Source organism: Hippoglossus hippoglossus, chromosome 2 (genome assembly GCF_009819705.1).
Source record: "Hippoglossus hippoglossus isolate fHipHip1 chromosome 2, fHipHip1.pri, whole genome shotgun sequence".
In the NCBI taxonomy this organism is placed as follows: Eukaryota; Metazoa; Chordata; class Actinopteri; order Pleuronectiformes; family Pleuronectidae; genus Hippoglossus; species Hippoglossus hippoglossus.
In genome coordinates, this window is record NC_047152.1 from 6,511,119 (window position 1) to 6,523,725 (window position 12,607).

Genomic DNA, 12,607 nt, shown 5'->3' on the forward strand with positions numbered 1-12,607 from the left:
AGTTGATTGATTCCTACCACTTCTTCTCCTCACCTGAAGGTCAGTGAGCAGGTTACTGGTCTCCCGGACTCGGGCTCTGGTCGCGTCCAGTTCTATCCTGAGTTTCTCCTGAGTCTCCTTCAAACAGCTGATCTGCGTCTGAGCCGAGCCCAGGTTCTGCTGCCCCTCCCTCACCAGCTCCTGGAGGTGGGACACCTGAGGGGATCGCCAGAGGGTTAGAAGGTGCAATGAGATGGGTCACGTTTTTCAAGAGGAGCCGACTCAACGTTTCGTACCTCCTGGTTGGCCATGTTGAGTTTGGCCGAGAGCTCCTCCTTCAGGTTGTCCAGTTGCTGCTGGAGACGGTCCCGCTGCTCCTCCAGCGACAAACGCTTGATCTCAAACTCCTGACTCATTTTCTGCAGGAGCAAAAGGAGGAAGGATGAGCAGAAGAGGAAGGACAGAAAGGATCGATTAGAAATTTGGCAATGTTTAAAAACTTTATACTCCTATACCTTCCCTGACAAAGAACCCATTCATGTACTTGCAAATAAGTGTGTTTGTATGAAAGCACGATGACCCTTGTGCAGTAAGAGGAGTACAGTTCCAAAGGCGTTCATAGTGAAATACCCTGAAAGTATAATCTTTAAAAAACGGAGGAGAGCGTTAGGAAGCCACTGAACAGTAAATCCCATTTGTGCCTTAATATAGTGTCGTGGCAGCTGGTGGGTGTGAAGCATGGCCGCTGAATGAGGGAGGGACACATGGGTTGTCATTTCAACTTAAAAGGCCAGCGAGTGAAAACCAACCAGTGCCTATAATCCTCACACCACAGCAATAAAGCCTTTCTGGGCCACTCAGAATTTATCTCGTGAAATTCTCCTTTTCTCCCTATATTTAGACTATTTCTCGCTTTTCTATTCATCCCTCACACAGAAATCTTTAGTGGTTATATCTTACGAAATAAAAAGTCATTGTGCTCTGTTGCAGCAGTTTAGTCACACTCCATAAACAGCGTGGCATCTACAAACATAAGTTTATTCTTTGCTATTTATGTTACTGTAACAGATAGAATAGAATAGAATTACCACCCTGCGTTTGTACGCCTCCACCAACCAGTGCAGTCTCAGTCTCCACACGTTTTCTTCCAGACTCATATAAGGTCACGTGACCTTTGACCTTTGGCCACTAAACTCAAACCAGTTCATCTTTGAGTCAAAGGGAACGTTTGTACCAAATTGAAAAATATTTCTTTAAAGCACGCTTGAGATATCGTGTTCACAATAATGGTACAATTTAAAAGGATTCATAAAATTTAATATTTTCTTTTAAAAAAGGACCAGTTCTGTCGTCCTCTCTGTTTCACCCCAGTTGTCGTCCTGCATCATCTTTGATTTCACTCCAAATAAAAACAGACGTTTATCTAAAGATGAAGCACAGCACTGCTCCGGCTTACATAATATCTCCTTTCTTCACCCCCCCACCCCTCTGTAATTCCTTCTCTCCATTTATCTTCCTTTCTTTCAGGGGATCTATAAACAAACACACCCACATGCTCTCTCTCACACACACACACACACACACACACACACACACACACACACACACACTGCACTGTCACTTGGCTTTGAGGCAGGGTTTAATGTCAATGAAAATCAGTCATATTCCATTTTCTTTAACATTGCGAGATTTGTGTATTTTGATTTTGATCTTTGATCTTGATGAACAAAATTTGTTGAAACTTGACTGAATTCAAGCCGACTGTTGGGCAGAGGAATAAGCTCTATTATAGTATTTACATATTGAGTTAGTTTTCAAATATTGCCAAATGATTCATGTTGTTTCTTCTACTACTGGAGTACCCATCATGCTCGGCTCACAGCCCACACCCACTGGGGCATCAAGCCGCGTCCTCCTTCCTGCTTTGAACCATTTGTTTTCAGTAATGCGACGTTGTTGTAGCTGGTGAACGAATCAGGGTGAATTAATTTAACCTGCCTAATTTGATTACGTTCTTCTTGCTCCTTCGGCAATGAGGACATTTGTATTCGCTCCACACAGCAACTTTGAACTCGGAGACGGGGGACGGAGAAGGAGGAGGAAAAAAACCCCCTGGAGGATGAAAGCGGGGGGGGAACATTTGATGAGAAAATGAAGGACGCAGAGTGAAATACGGGGAGATAGCGATGTTGTTTTCATGTCTTAAGTCTTAATGTTGACCTAATTAAATGTGTGCAGTCACTGGAGGGGGGGTGGGGGGGGGGGGGGGGGGGGGGTGGCACTCGTTTCTTGGAGATACATATTTTTTTAAACAGCCCAGGACACTTGAATTGAGAGAGAGATAAAAACCCTGAGAGCAACATCCAGCTGTGTTTTGTCGTAATTAACGTTTTTGTCTAAGAAATTTGTCACTTCACTTGTGGCCCTTGTCCGTGTTTTATCACCACACGGGTCCATATATGTAAATATCATAAATGACTAAGACAAATAAACAATCTCTGGCTCCCTCTGCTCCCGTTTTTAAAATTGTGAGAACAGCTCGAGCTGAGCTTGGGATTTTTTCGCAGCAGAGGGTTTGACGCACTCACAGCAGTGAGTCATATATAACACAAAGAAAACACAGTGTTTGATTCGATAAGAGCAAATCTGTACGTGTGATATACAACATCAGCTCAGACCACAGAACAATGACAACAGGTGAAATTATTTGTTTGAATCATGACTTTTATTTCCATAGTTGAAAAATATCCTAAAGCAAATTACAAAGAACTTATTTGACTATATTTGAAACCCGAAATGTTGGTACTCACCGCCATGAGGACATTCTTCTCCTCCTCCTTCTCCTGCTGGGCCTCCTCCGTCATGGACTGGTGCTTCTCCTCCATCTCCTCCAGCGCCCGGACCTGCGCCTCCCTGTAGCGCAGCGTCTCCTCCTCGTAGTGCGCCCTGAGTCTGGAGAGCTCCTTCTCGAAGCCCTGGTGCTCCTCGCGCAGAGACTGAGGAGGGGAGAAGAAGCTTTAGGCGGTTTGTGACCTTTGAGACCGGACTGGAATTGTATGTTTAAAAGTAAAAGCACCTGCTCTAGAGCGACCACTTGTTGTTTGTGCTGTTCGTTTGTGGCCTGGCTCTGGTTGAGCAGCGCCTCCCTCTCCTCCTCCAGCCGGCTGATCTTCTCCTTCAGCCGACTCTGCTCCTGGTCCAGGTTCCTGATGGTTGCCTCGTGGGACATCTGGGTGGCCTGCAGCGAGCCGATCTGACCTGGGAACAGTCACATCAAACTCATTCAGCACATTTGGCACCGTTGTGACTTCACAGCCGAGACGACAGAACAAACAGACTCCCAGCTTCGTGTTGAGCTGTTCATACGTTCCTCTGAGGAAGAAACGCCGCTTGTTAAACAGCGAGAAAACTGGTACATGACAAACAAGAGAAAAGAATGTAAAGGGAGCAGATGTTTAAAAAACGGCACGAGGAGAGTTTACATGACAAATGTTCATCTTGTGAATGGATTATGAAAGGTTTAATCCACAGCTTTCTAAGTGAACAAAACAATTTTCCAAACAAGAAGCGATCCTTCGCTCGGAAACGAGGCTCAGCGTGAACGCAGTAAGGCAGAGGGTGTCTTCAGATCTGCAGCATGTGGAGGGTAATGTGTCGACAGAGCTTCTTCAAGGAGCTGCACAGTCGGAATGCACAAAACATAAGAATAGGCAACAGTGGAAATTCCCTTTCAAAGGAAAATGCAGATTTTTCAACCCCCTTTGTATCGTTGCAATGTTGTTGTTGATAGTATATGAGGAATAATTCCTTTAACACATATAAAAAACATCTGTGACCATTAAACTCCACAGTAAATGAGTCTCTTACTGGCTTTGTGGAGGATTTCAGTGGCCTGCTGTTGCACTCGCTCCCTGCTGCCGTCGAGTTCATACTCAGTGTCCTTCAGCTGCATCACCCAGATCTCTCCGTCCTGGATGGCTTCTTCCAGCTGCTTGTGCAGGTTCTGCCACACACACACACACACACACACATAAACACTTCCTAAACACAAATCCTTACAATCCAACATTATGTGTGTTTTAAAACCCAGTCATATCTCTCCCGCCACAGCCTGGAGTCACATAGACCTTTCCAGCTCGTCCTGCTCAGCAGATTTGCCTGCAGGACCATCAGCGCACACCACATTAGGTTTCCCACTTAAGAGATTCCCTGAAAACAGTTTTACTTTTGCCGGAGCCTTTTAGCTTTTTTTATCTGTTTTCAGCAACAGTTTTTCATCCAATTTAGCCCAATTTGCAGCCCAAATGTAACCAACAGGAGACTCTCGTACTCTTCCTGTTTATTGGGGAGATCGGTCCTAAGTGATAATCAGATTTACCAAAACAATCTAAGAGAGCAAAACGTCATGTTCATCCTGCATCCTGTGTGTGTTCATGCATGAACACACACAGTTCTGTCCAGGACTTCAGAGGACATTACATTGATTTCCTAGAGACTTACTCTAACCTTAACTTCAGTTATTACTTGCCTAACCTTAGCCAACCTTAATCTAAACCTAATCTTTACCTAAAACTTTAACCTAAACCTTAAATCATGTCTTCACCTTAAAATTAATGATTTATGATATAAGTAAACTAAGGTCTCCACAACATGAATAAGGCCTGGAACACACACACACACACACACACACACACACACACACACACACACACACACACACACACACACACACACACACACACACACACACACACCACACACACACACACACACACACACACACACACACACACACACACACACACACACACACACCACACACACACACACACACACACACACACACACACACACACACACACACACACACACACCTTGATTGTCCCCTCAGCGTTGGCCAGTGACGTCTGCAGCCTGTTGGTCTTGTCTCGGTTCTCTCTCGCCTCCTCCTGAGCTTTCTGGAGCTCACTCCTCAGCTTCGACAGCGAGCGCTGCAGCGCCGCGTCCTGAGCCTGGAACTCTTTACGCAGCTCGACCTGGACACGAGCACAAAATGGAGTAATATCAATATAACTGGACTAAATGGTAAACATCATGGTAAACACATTTTGGAAGTTTGTATATGACCAAGTTCAAGTTTGATATTGAAAATAAAGAAAAGGAGGATCAAATATAACTCAATTAAATGTGGCTGCTTGTTTCTTTCCACAGTGAGTCTGTGCTGTGGTTTCACCTCCGTCCTTTTCCAGGCCAGCAGGTTCTCAGTGGTGAGCTGGTGTGTCCTCCTCATGGCCTCCAGCTCCCGCTCGTAATACTCCTGAGCCTTCGCCAGCTTGGCCTCGTACTCCTCCACCAGACGGACCTTGTCCTTCGTAATCTCCTCCACCCTCTCCATCAACGCCTCCACCTACACCGCCAGACGGATTTCAATGTCAGATGCCGAAACACAAACTGGCTTTTGTGGATATTTAATAACTTTTTTATGTTTCAAAGGATTAGTCTTTGGGAAAGCTGTTATATTTTGGACAGTAAACAGTTGATAGGAAATAAAAAATGGGAAGAAAATAAGAGGATGACATGCAACAAAGGTCCATGGTCCGATTTTAACCACTTCAAGTTTACATCATACTCAAAAGCCAAGTGCGCCACCAAAACAACCCTACATTGTTCAGTTTTCATGCCAGAAACTGAAGATTTAAAAAGCCTCTGACACAGCAGCTACCCCAACAAGTAACTTGTGGCATTAACTTCAATCCAAAGGTTTTGTCCTTCCAAAAAAGACACATCTATCTTCCTTTTCTCTCTCACTCTCAGCCCACCTCTTGTCTATGGAGCTCGGCCAGTTTCTCCTGGTCTTCTGTGGAGGTGGCGCTCTGGTTCTGCTGGTTGTTGAGGATTTCCTCCACCTCCTGGCGGTGGGTGGTCCTCAGCTCCTCCATCGCTCGCCGCTTATCAGCCTCAAACTGGGCCTGAGCCTGGCTGAATGCCCGCAGCTTCTCCTCAAAATCCCGACGCATCTCCTCCACCTATGAAACCACGAAACATTTTTCTATTTTTTCCGTTGGAATCGTTGACTGTGTTGTTTGCCAACCTAATCTCTACCTGTGCCAAGCTAAATGCTCTCAGCATCTCTTCAAAATCCCTCTGTCATAATTAAGAAAAGAGCAAATGATTGAATTCCTTTAACTTACATGCCGTCACATAATTTGTTCTTTCAAAGCTACGCCTGCGAACGGCAGCAACAAAGCAACTTGACCGTGTTTGCTGTTGCGACAAAGAAATGCGACAGACAGGTTGGAAAAAACAAGACATAAAAATGTGGCATGAGATGTGATGATGTGCGACGCCAGCAGACTTTTGCTAAAGAGGCCGTCTCTTTAGTCAAACCGGGACGAGACAGTGTGAGGGCAGGGGCGGAAAAGAGAGGGAGAGACGAGGGACAGGTCCCAAAGCGGACGCAGACCAGTCCAGACGCAGATGGTGTGAGGATGAGCCGAGCACGTTGGGCCTCGAGCTCATCGCGGCGAAACACACTTCACATGGTCATTTACGCCCACTGCCATCAGACTCGACAGAAGCAGGTGTGTATGATGCTGTGTCATGACGGGATGTGATGCATGGCATGACAAAACATGATGTATGTAAGCACATCAGATTCAATTAACACTTTTTGATAGATTGTATATAAAGATGGTCGACTGACTGCTCCCCAAAAAGTAAAGCTAAATCCTCTTGATTGCCTCCTGGTGGCAGGCTGCAGTATAGGTCATAATCTCCACCTCCTCTATGTTAGTGGATGGGACACGGATTAAACTAGTCAGTCAAGATATAACTTTTTGTACAACGGGAGGAAATGGAGACGCGTCGTCCATCTTTAAATACAGTCTAGGTCTACAACATGTTACAATGAGAGCCAAAAAGAAGCGAACAAATCCTGCAACACCTTCACTCCGCTGGGAAAACATGGAATAAATAACGTAAGTAACATGTTTAGCTGTCGTCTCGGAAGCAAGAGTCCTGATGGTAAACTACAGCTCTTCTACTGATATGTGCTGTGTCTGAGTGGGATGCCACTGTTGGTTTCTGAGGAGAAATCTCGTGGACATCCACAAAACCTCGGAGGAACAAGTGCTGCATACGAGAAAACTCTACAATGCAAAAGAAGCAGAAGCCACACGCTGGAGTCTCAGCTCAATTTAGTCGTCCTGGTGGTAGAAACCTGATATTTTTGTTTTACGCATTGCTAGAGTGAGTAGAGTATTAAATATTTCATGAACTGGGTCTAGGAATCCCAATGAATCTCCAGTCTCCAGTGTGTGCTTGTGTGTGTGTGTGTGTGTGTGTGTGTGTGTGTGTGTGTGTGTGTGTGTGTGTGTGTGTGGTAAAGCCTTACCTCTCTGCTCATAGAAACCACTCTCTGTGTGTGCTGGGCCTCGGTGCAGAGCTGGGAGTCCTCCATTCTCTGTCTGTACATCTCAAACTCTGCTAAAGCCTGACAGCGACAAAACACCACGACAACGGCATTACATTATTTCACACTATATCAACACACTCCAATGTTGTGCGGTTACGTCAGTGTACGATGCATCACGAGATTATTGGAAGCCACGCAGCTCAGCTCAGATTGTAATTCCCTTCAGTAAAAGGCGGCTGATGATGTGAAGATAACGACATCTGTAAAGCGCTACAGATGTTTCCACAACACAGTGAAGCCCCCCCGGTGCCCAGCAGCAGTGAACAACCTGTCTCTTCATGTGTTCGTGCAGTTCCACGGATTCCTCCAGACTGGCCAGCCGCCGCCGCAGGTCCGCCTCGTCCACCATCTTGCTCTTGTACTGCATGATTTTGTCTCTGGTCTCTGTCACAATGTGTTGGACCTGAGCAGGAGAACACAAAACGGCCAGCACCTTTAACGCCCCAGAAACGATTGTATTGTACAAGATGTATTGGGGGCCAGTAGAAGCCCAAAAAGAAATTCGATTTTGAGAATATAGTCGTAATATCACAACTTCATTCTCGCAATCAAGTCGTAAGATTAATGAGATTAAAGTTGTAATATGACGAGAATAAATAAAGTTGAGTCTCCAAATTGTATCCCTTGTCAATATGCCCCTATTACTCCATCATAATATAACGTGAAATAGAACGTCCATGGTTTTGCTTCATCCCTTTATTATGGAGGATTTACAGAGTGTAGGTGGGAACACGAACTAACGGGACAAAACATAGAAATAAATAAAAGTAGGTGCCAGAAAAACACGGCTGCCTCCAAGAAATGTGTCTTGGCAGCGGCGAAAAGTCCCACTCGCAAAAATGGAACAGTTGAAAGCAACACAAATTTAATTACCCACTCAGAACACGGTTCGGTAAAGCTGCTCTCTGAAAGCAGTACGAATGAAACCAACACATTTCAAACGGTCTCAGATCAGCTTCGGCCTCCGTGCGATGAACTTGTGAGTTTTAATCTGGAGTCAGATTTGTTTTACGTCAGCGAAATCAGTGGAGAAAATCAACTGCACAGTGAAGAAAAAAGCATTCGGAACTCTTTAAGTAATGGTGGGTGGTGGGTGTGTTGTTGGCTGTTACCCATCAACATCAATTATGATATACTACAGGCAGTGAAGTGGAGAATCTGGAGAAGCTTTTTTAAAACAAAAGATGCTGCGGCCGCATTTTATTTACAGCAGCATCTTGCATGTGAAGATTTATTGAACTGGTTATTCTTATGTTTGCAAACAGAGCATAAGGAGTCAATGAACAGGTTGATGGGTATAAAACACCTTTAGGGGATTTTGGAGTGGAGCGCTCTCCAACACCATCATCAAAACACTCGAGGGACTATTTTCTGTAAGAATGTATGTATGTAATGCAAATGCAAAGCAGCATCGAAGCTGTTCTGAAAAATCAAGCCATTTTCCGGAGTTTGCTTTTGCATATGAAGAACGCAGCAGGTGAAGGTGCTTTCCTGCTGAATTCTCACATGGGCCTCACTTGGACATTTTTCTAGTGGGTTGGCAGTTTCCTCTTTGCACTGCCTTAATGGAAACGCCTGATTTATTTTCTCAGCAAATGTGTTTGCAATATTTTAGGATCTGTGTTCGCTGTGTGTGCACAATGCAGCGTCGACCTTGCTCCCTGCAGGCGGGTGGCGGACCGCGTGCCGCTGAATCACCCACTGGTGCACGATTCTGAGTCGCTACAAAATTAAACATGCAAAGGACAGACTCCTTCAGGAGAACAAATATCCCCACGGAAACCAATGATATATCAGTGGTCTGCCACTAAAATGTACTTTCTCTGTCATGATAACTGATATAGAAAGGAGTAGTGAGACGACCTTTGACCTTTTCAAAGATGATTAGAAAGTGACATATTCTCCTGTGCTGTAAACATTCACAAGCGTTGTGACGTCCGTACCTCGTCCTCGTGGGCTTCTTTCAGAGAGTCGATTTCTTCCTCGTGCTCGTCGTTCTTGGTGTTCAGAGCGTAAATAACCTGGAGACAGGAAGGAGATGAGACAACAGAGGGAAGAAGGAGGAGAGAGAGAGAGAGAGAGAGAGAGAGAGAGAGGGAGGAGAGAGAGGAGAGAGAGAGAGAGAGAGAGAGAGAGAGAGAGAGAGAGAGAGAGAGAGAGAGAGAGAGAGAGAGAGAGAGGAGAGAGAGGAGAGAGAGAGAGAGAGAGAGAGAGAGCGAGAGAGAGAGAGAGAGAGAGAGAGAGAGAGAGAGAGAGAGAGAGAGAAGGCTCTGATTAACTGTTTCTATATCAGATCAATAGTTCCAAAATGAAGTTCAGCCCTGCAACAAAATGAATCCTAGCATCTTCAAGAGAGGAGAGAAGCAGGTTTGATTAAAGAGAAGTGATATCCACAGACAGAGGATGATGATTTGTACCAATTTTTATGATTGACAGCGATACGCCAGATATTTTGGCTTCATTTCCGGATAGTGGGAGGAAGTGGAGACGTGTCGTCCATCTTTATATCTGTCTATGACCACAGTGATGATGGAGGCAGAAAGAGAAAGCCCAGCAGCTCACATTGGATATAAATTATGAAGAATATTAATAAAAACGTCTGCATTGCACTAGTCTGTCGTCTCTAGATACTCTGGTGTTTTTCTTCTCATTTCTTCTGTCTACGGTTTCTCTAAAGTGTTTTGTCCTACATATCATGTCTCAGTCAGCACAAAAAACAACTTTCAATCTCAGTGTGTCTCCTGTATGATCACCTGTGAGACCCCGCGGGCTGCGGCACACACAAAAAAGCTAATAACATCTTGTCAGTCATGGCTGCTCCATCCACCAGGATTAGGAGTTGGTTTTAGAAGTGCTGGAGGTAAATGATATGCAGGAGGTTTAAAAAAAAAAAATCTTCAGCAAATTGAAGCCCCTGGTGAGCAGCTAATATTCAGTCATGGTCAGCTTAATTACAGCCCCACCAGCGCCAGAGCAAGTAGAGCCACAGTTTGTTGGCAGGAAACTAACTTAAACCACAAATAACATTCACTACTTTCACTAACTTTTCTCTGCACCAAATATATTATTAATGTTGCACAAATAAAACATACTGGAACTGGTAAGGACTGTTTTTAGAGCGGCGAAGACGAAGCGATTTCCAATCCTGTTGCGTTTGTAAAAGTTGCTGCACTGTTTAAATCTTCAAGGGCCTTTTCACTACCGGTGTGCAGCAGATATTCTGAGGTCACAATTGACCTTGATTCAAAAGCCAGATGATGATGAATGAAAAATGACTTAATACCTGTAATGGGAAGATTTGAGACAATCATCACAATCATGTGTTTATTTACCTCAGCATCACTGCTGGTGCCTCCACAGAAAGAAGAGTCAGGTAGACCCCTGTTCTCCGTGAGCCTTTGATTCGCGGCAGCGAGCCAGCTATAGAAATGTTCCTTCAATTATACATGATTATTTTAATAATGCTGCTGTGCCTGCTGCTTTTCATCTCTCTCTCTCTCCTCTCCCTCTGCTCTCACCCCTTTTATCTCTTCCTCTTTTTGTTCTTCTTCTTCTCCTCCTCTCCTCTCCTCTCCTCCCCCTTCCCTCTTCCTCTCTCCATCTCGAAGGGAATTAAGATACTTTGCGTTGCTATTTGAGTCTCGAACACTGACGCCTGCTTCCCACAAATTAGCAAACTAAATTCTGCAAGAACGTATACATCCATTAAAGGACTGGAATAATAACAAGTGTATCTAAAAATATCTGTACATGTATCACGACCCCCAAAGATACATGTTCTTTCAGAGTTGTGCTGCAATAATTAGGAAGATAATCAATTACTGTAATTGGTGGAGAAAACTAAAATAAATGGTTCAAGTCATTTATCAGACGAACATGTTAAATAATGTGCAGAGATGGATCAATGTGGAGCCCTGCAGATCCCTGGCTGTTCCAAACGACATTCCTAGTTCACATTTTACTTCCAAGTTACCACGACACTGTATGTGGGTCTGTTAAGTCTGTTTCTTTGCTGGTTGCATTATTAGTTTTCTTTCTTTTTCTACTTAACAGATTTCCACGAAACTTCAAATTTGGGCGAGGATCTGGACCAAGAAAGGTGCAGATCCAGGTTTTTTTCCCAGATACTTCTAAAACAAACAAAAATCTGGAACTTGTACATTTCAATGTGTGGATTTGATGGTTTTGAGATATTAACTGTACCTTTTATCCGTCCTGACAACAATGACGTACTAGAATTCTTCTCTTTACATTACAATACTCAGGTTTAAAACTTGAATCCACATTTCTATGCACATTGTGTTCTAAAAGGCAGCTGTCAGACACATGATTTGATTTCGCCTGTGAGATGCGTCGCCTCCACTGTTCCGGAGCTGAACGTGTTGTAACAGACTCTATTGACATCTGTCAAGCGGACAGGTGAGAGCTGACAAGCCGTGACCGGCTGATTAATGGTCTCAGTGGAGAAGTGAGAAGTGTGTGTGTGTTTTAAACAGGTAAACACAAATATATGTATTTGTAATACAGCAGGTATAATTTGAATATGTACATCGTGCCACAGCATTTGTTTTTCATGTAATTTTCCTCTCGGCTCATCCCCCCCACCAGCAGACACATGAAAGAGAAGCAGAGCGTGCGAACGGTCTTCTCTGGATGTGACTTGCTTCACAATGAAATGAAAGAAAACAGAGAGAGTGACAGCTAATAGCTTCTTCCTCCCTTCTCCTAGAGGCTGGGGGGGGGGGGGGGTTCACAGGCTCGGATCAAACCCAGCCTGAAGGCGACACAGCAGCCTGCAGCGACGCAGTCACACTCAGAGCTGGAAAGACAGCAGCAAGACATCCTGAATGGCCTTTGTGCAGCACTGTCCCTGTTGCAACTGACCGCTTCCTATACGCCTGATGTGAGAGGAAATTACCTGGTGCCCACTCCTCAACTTACGATTTCAACAAGCTGGATAAAGATGCTTGTACATGCAGATAAAAGCTTCCTCTTGTGGTTGTGTGATCCAAAATAGAAGAAGCCAGAATATCCTAAATACGAACGCTGCAGAGGAAACAGTTCAAAATAAAAAACCTTTCAGGTGGATGACGATGGTCTTTTAACGGGGGTGCCTTTTTTCGTTTTTTCCTATAATATTCATGTTCCTTATAA

At 44.5% G+C, this 12,607-nt stretch overlaps 2 protein-coding genes across 2 annotated transcripts in view; one reads left to right on the forward strand and one right to left on the reverse strand.

Annotated features, from left to right (window-relative positions):
* The window catches only part of pln (phospholamban), a 33,693-nt gene extending 24,158 nt beyond the window's left edge, over window positions 1-9,535 (forward strand). The window contains exon 3 of the mRNA XM_034610206.1: window positions 9,517-9,535. The gene's annotated coding sequence lies outside the window, so the exon portion shown is untranslated. The remainder of the gene's footprint in view (window positions 1-9,516) is intronic.
* LOC117776352 (protein FAM184A-like) overlaps window positions 1-12,607 on the reverse strand; it is a 30,817-nt gene that overhangs the window by 13,155 nt on the left and 5,055 nt on the right. Inside the window, 11 exon segments of the mRNA XM_034610218.1 lie at window positions 34-195; window positions 276-398; window positions 2,790-2,975; window positions 3,056-3,237; window positions 3,847-3,982; window positions 4,854-5,015; window positions 5,213-5,386; window positions 5,799-6,005; window positions 7,373-7,471; window positions 7,722-7,856; window positions 9,397-9,474. Of these exon segments, the coding sequence (XP_034466109.1) occupies window positions 34-195; window positions 276-398; window positions 2,790-2,975; window positions 3,056-3,237; window positions 3,847-3,982; window positions 4,854-5,015; window positions 5,213-5,386; window positions 5,799-6,005; window positions 7,373-7,471; window positions 7,722-7,856; window positions 9,397-9,474 (1,644 nt within the window).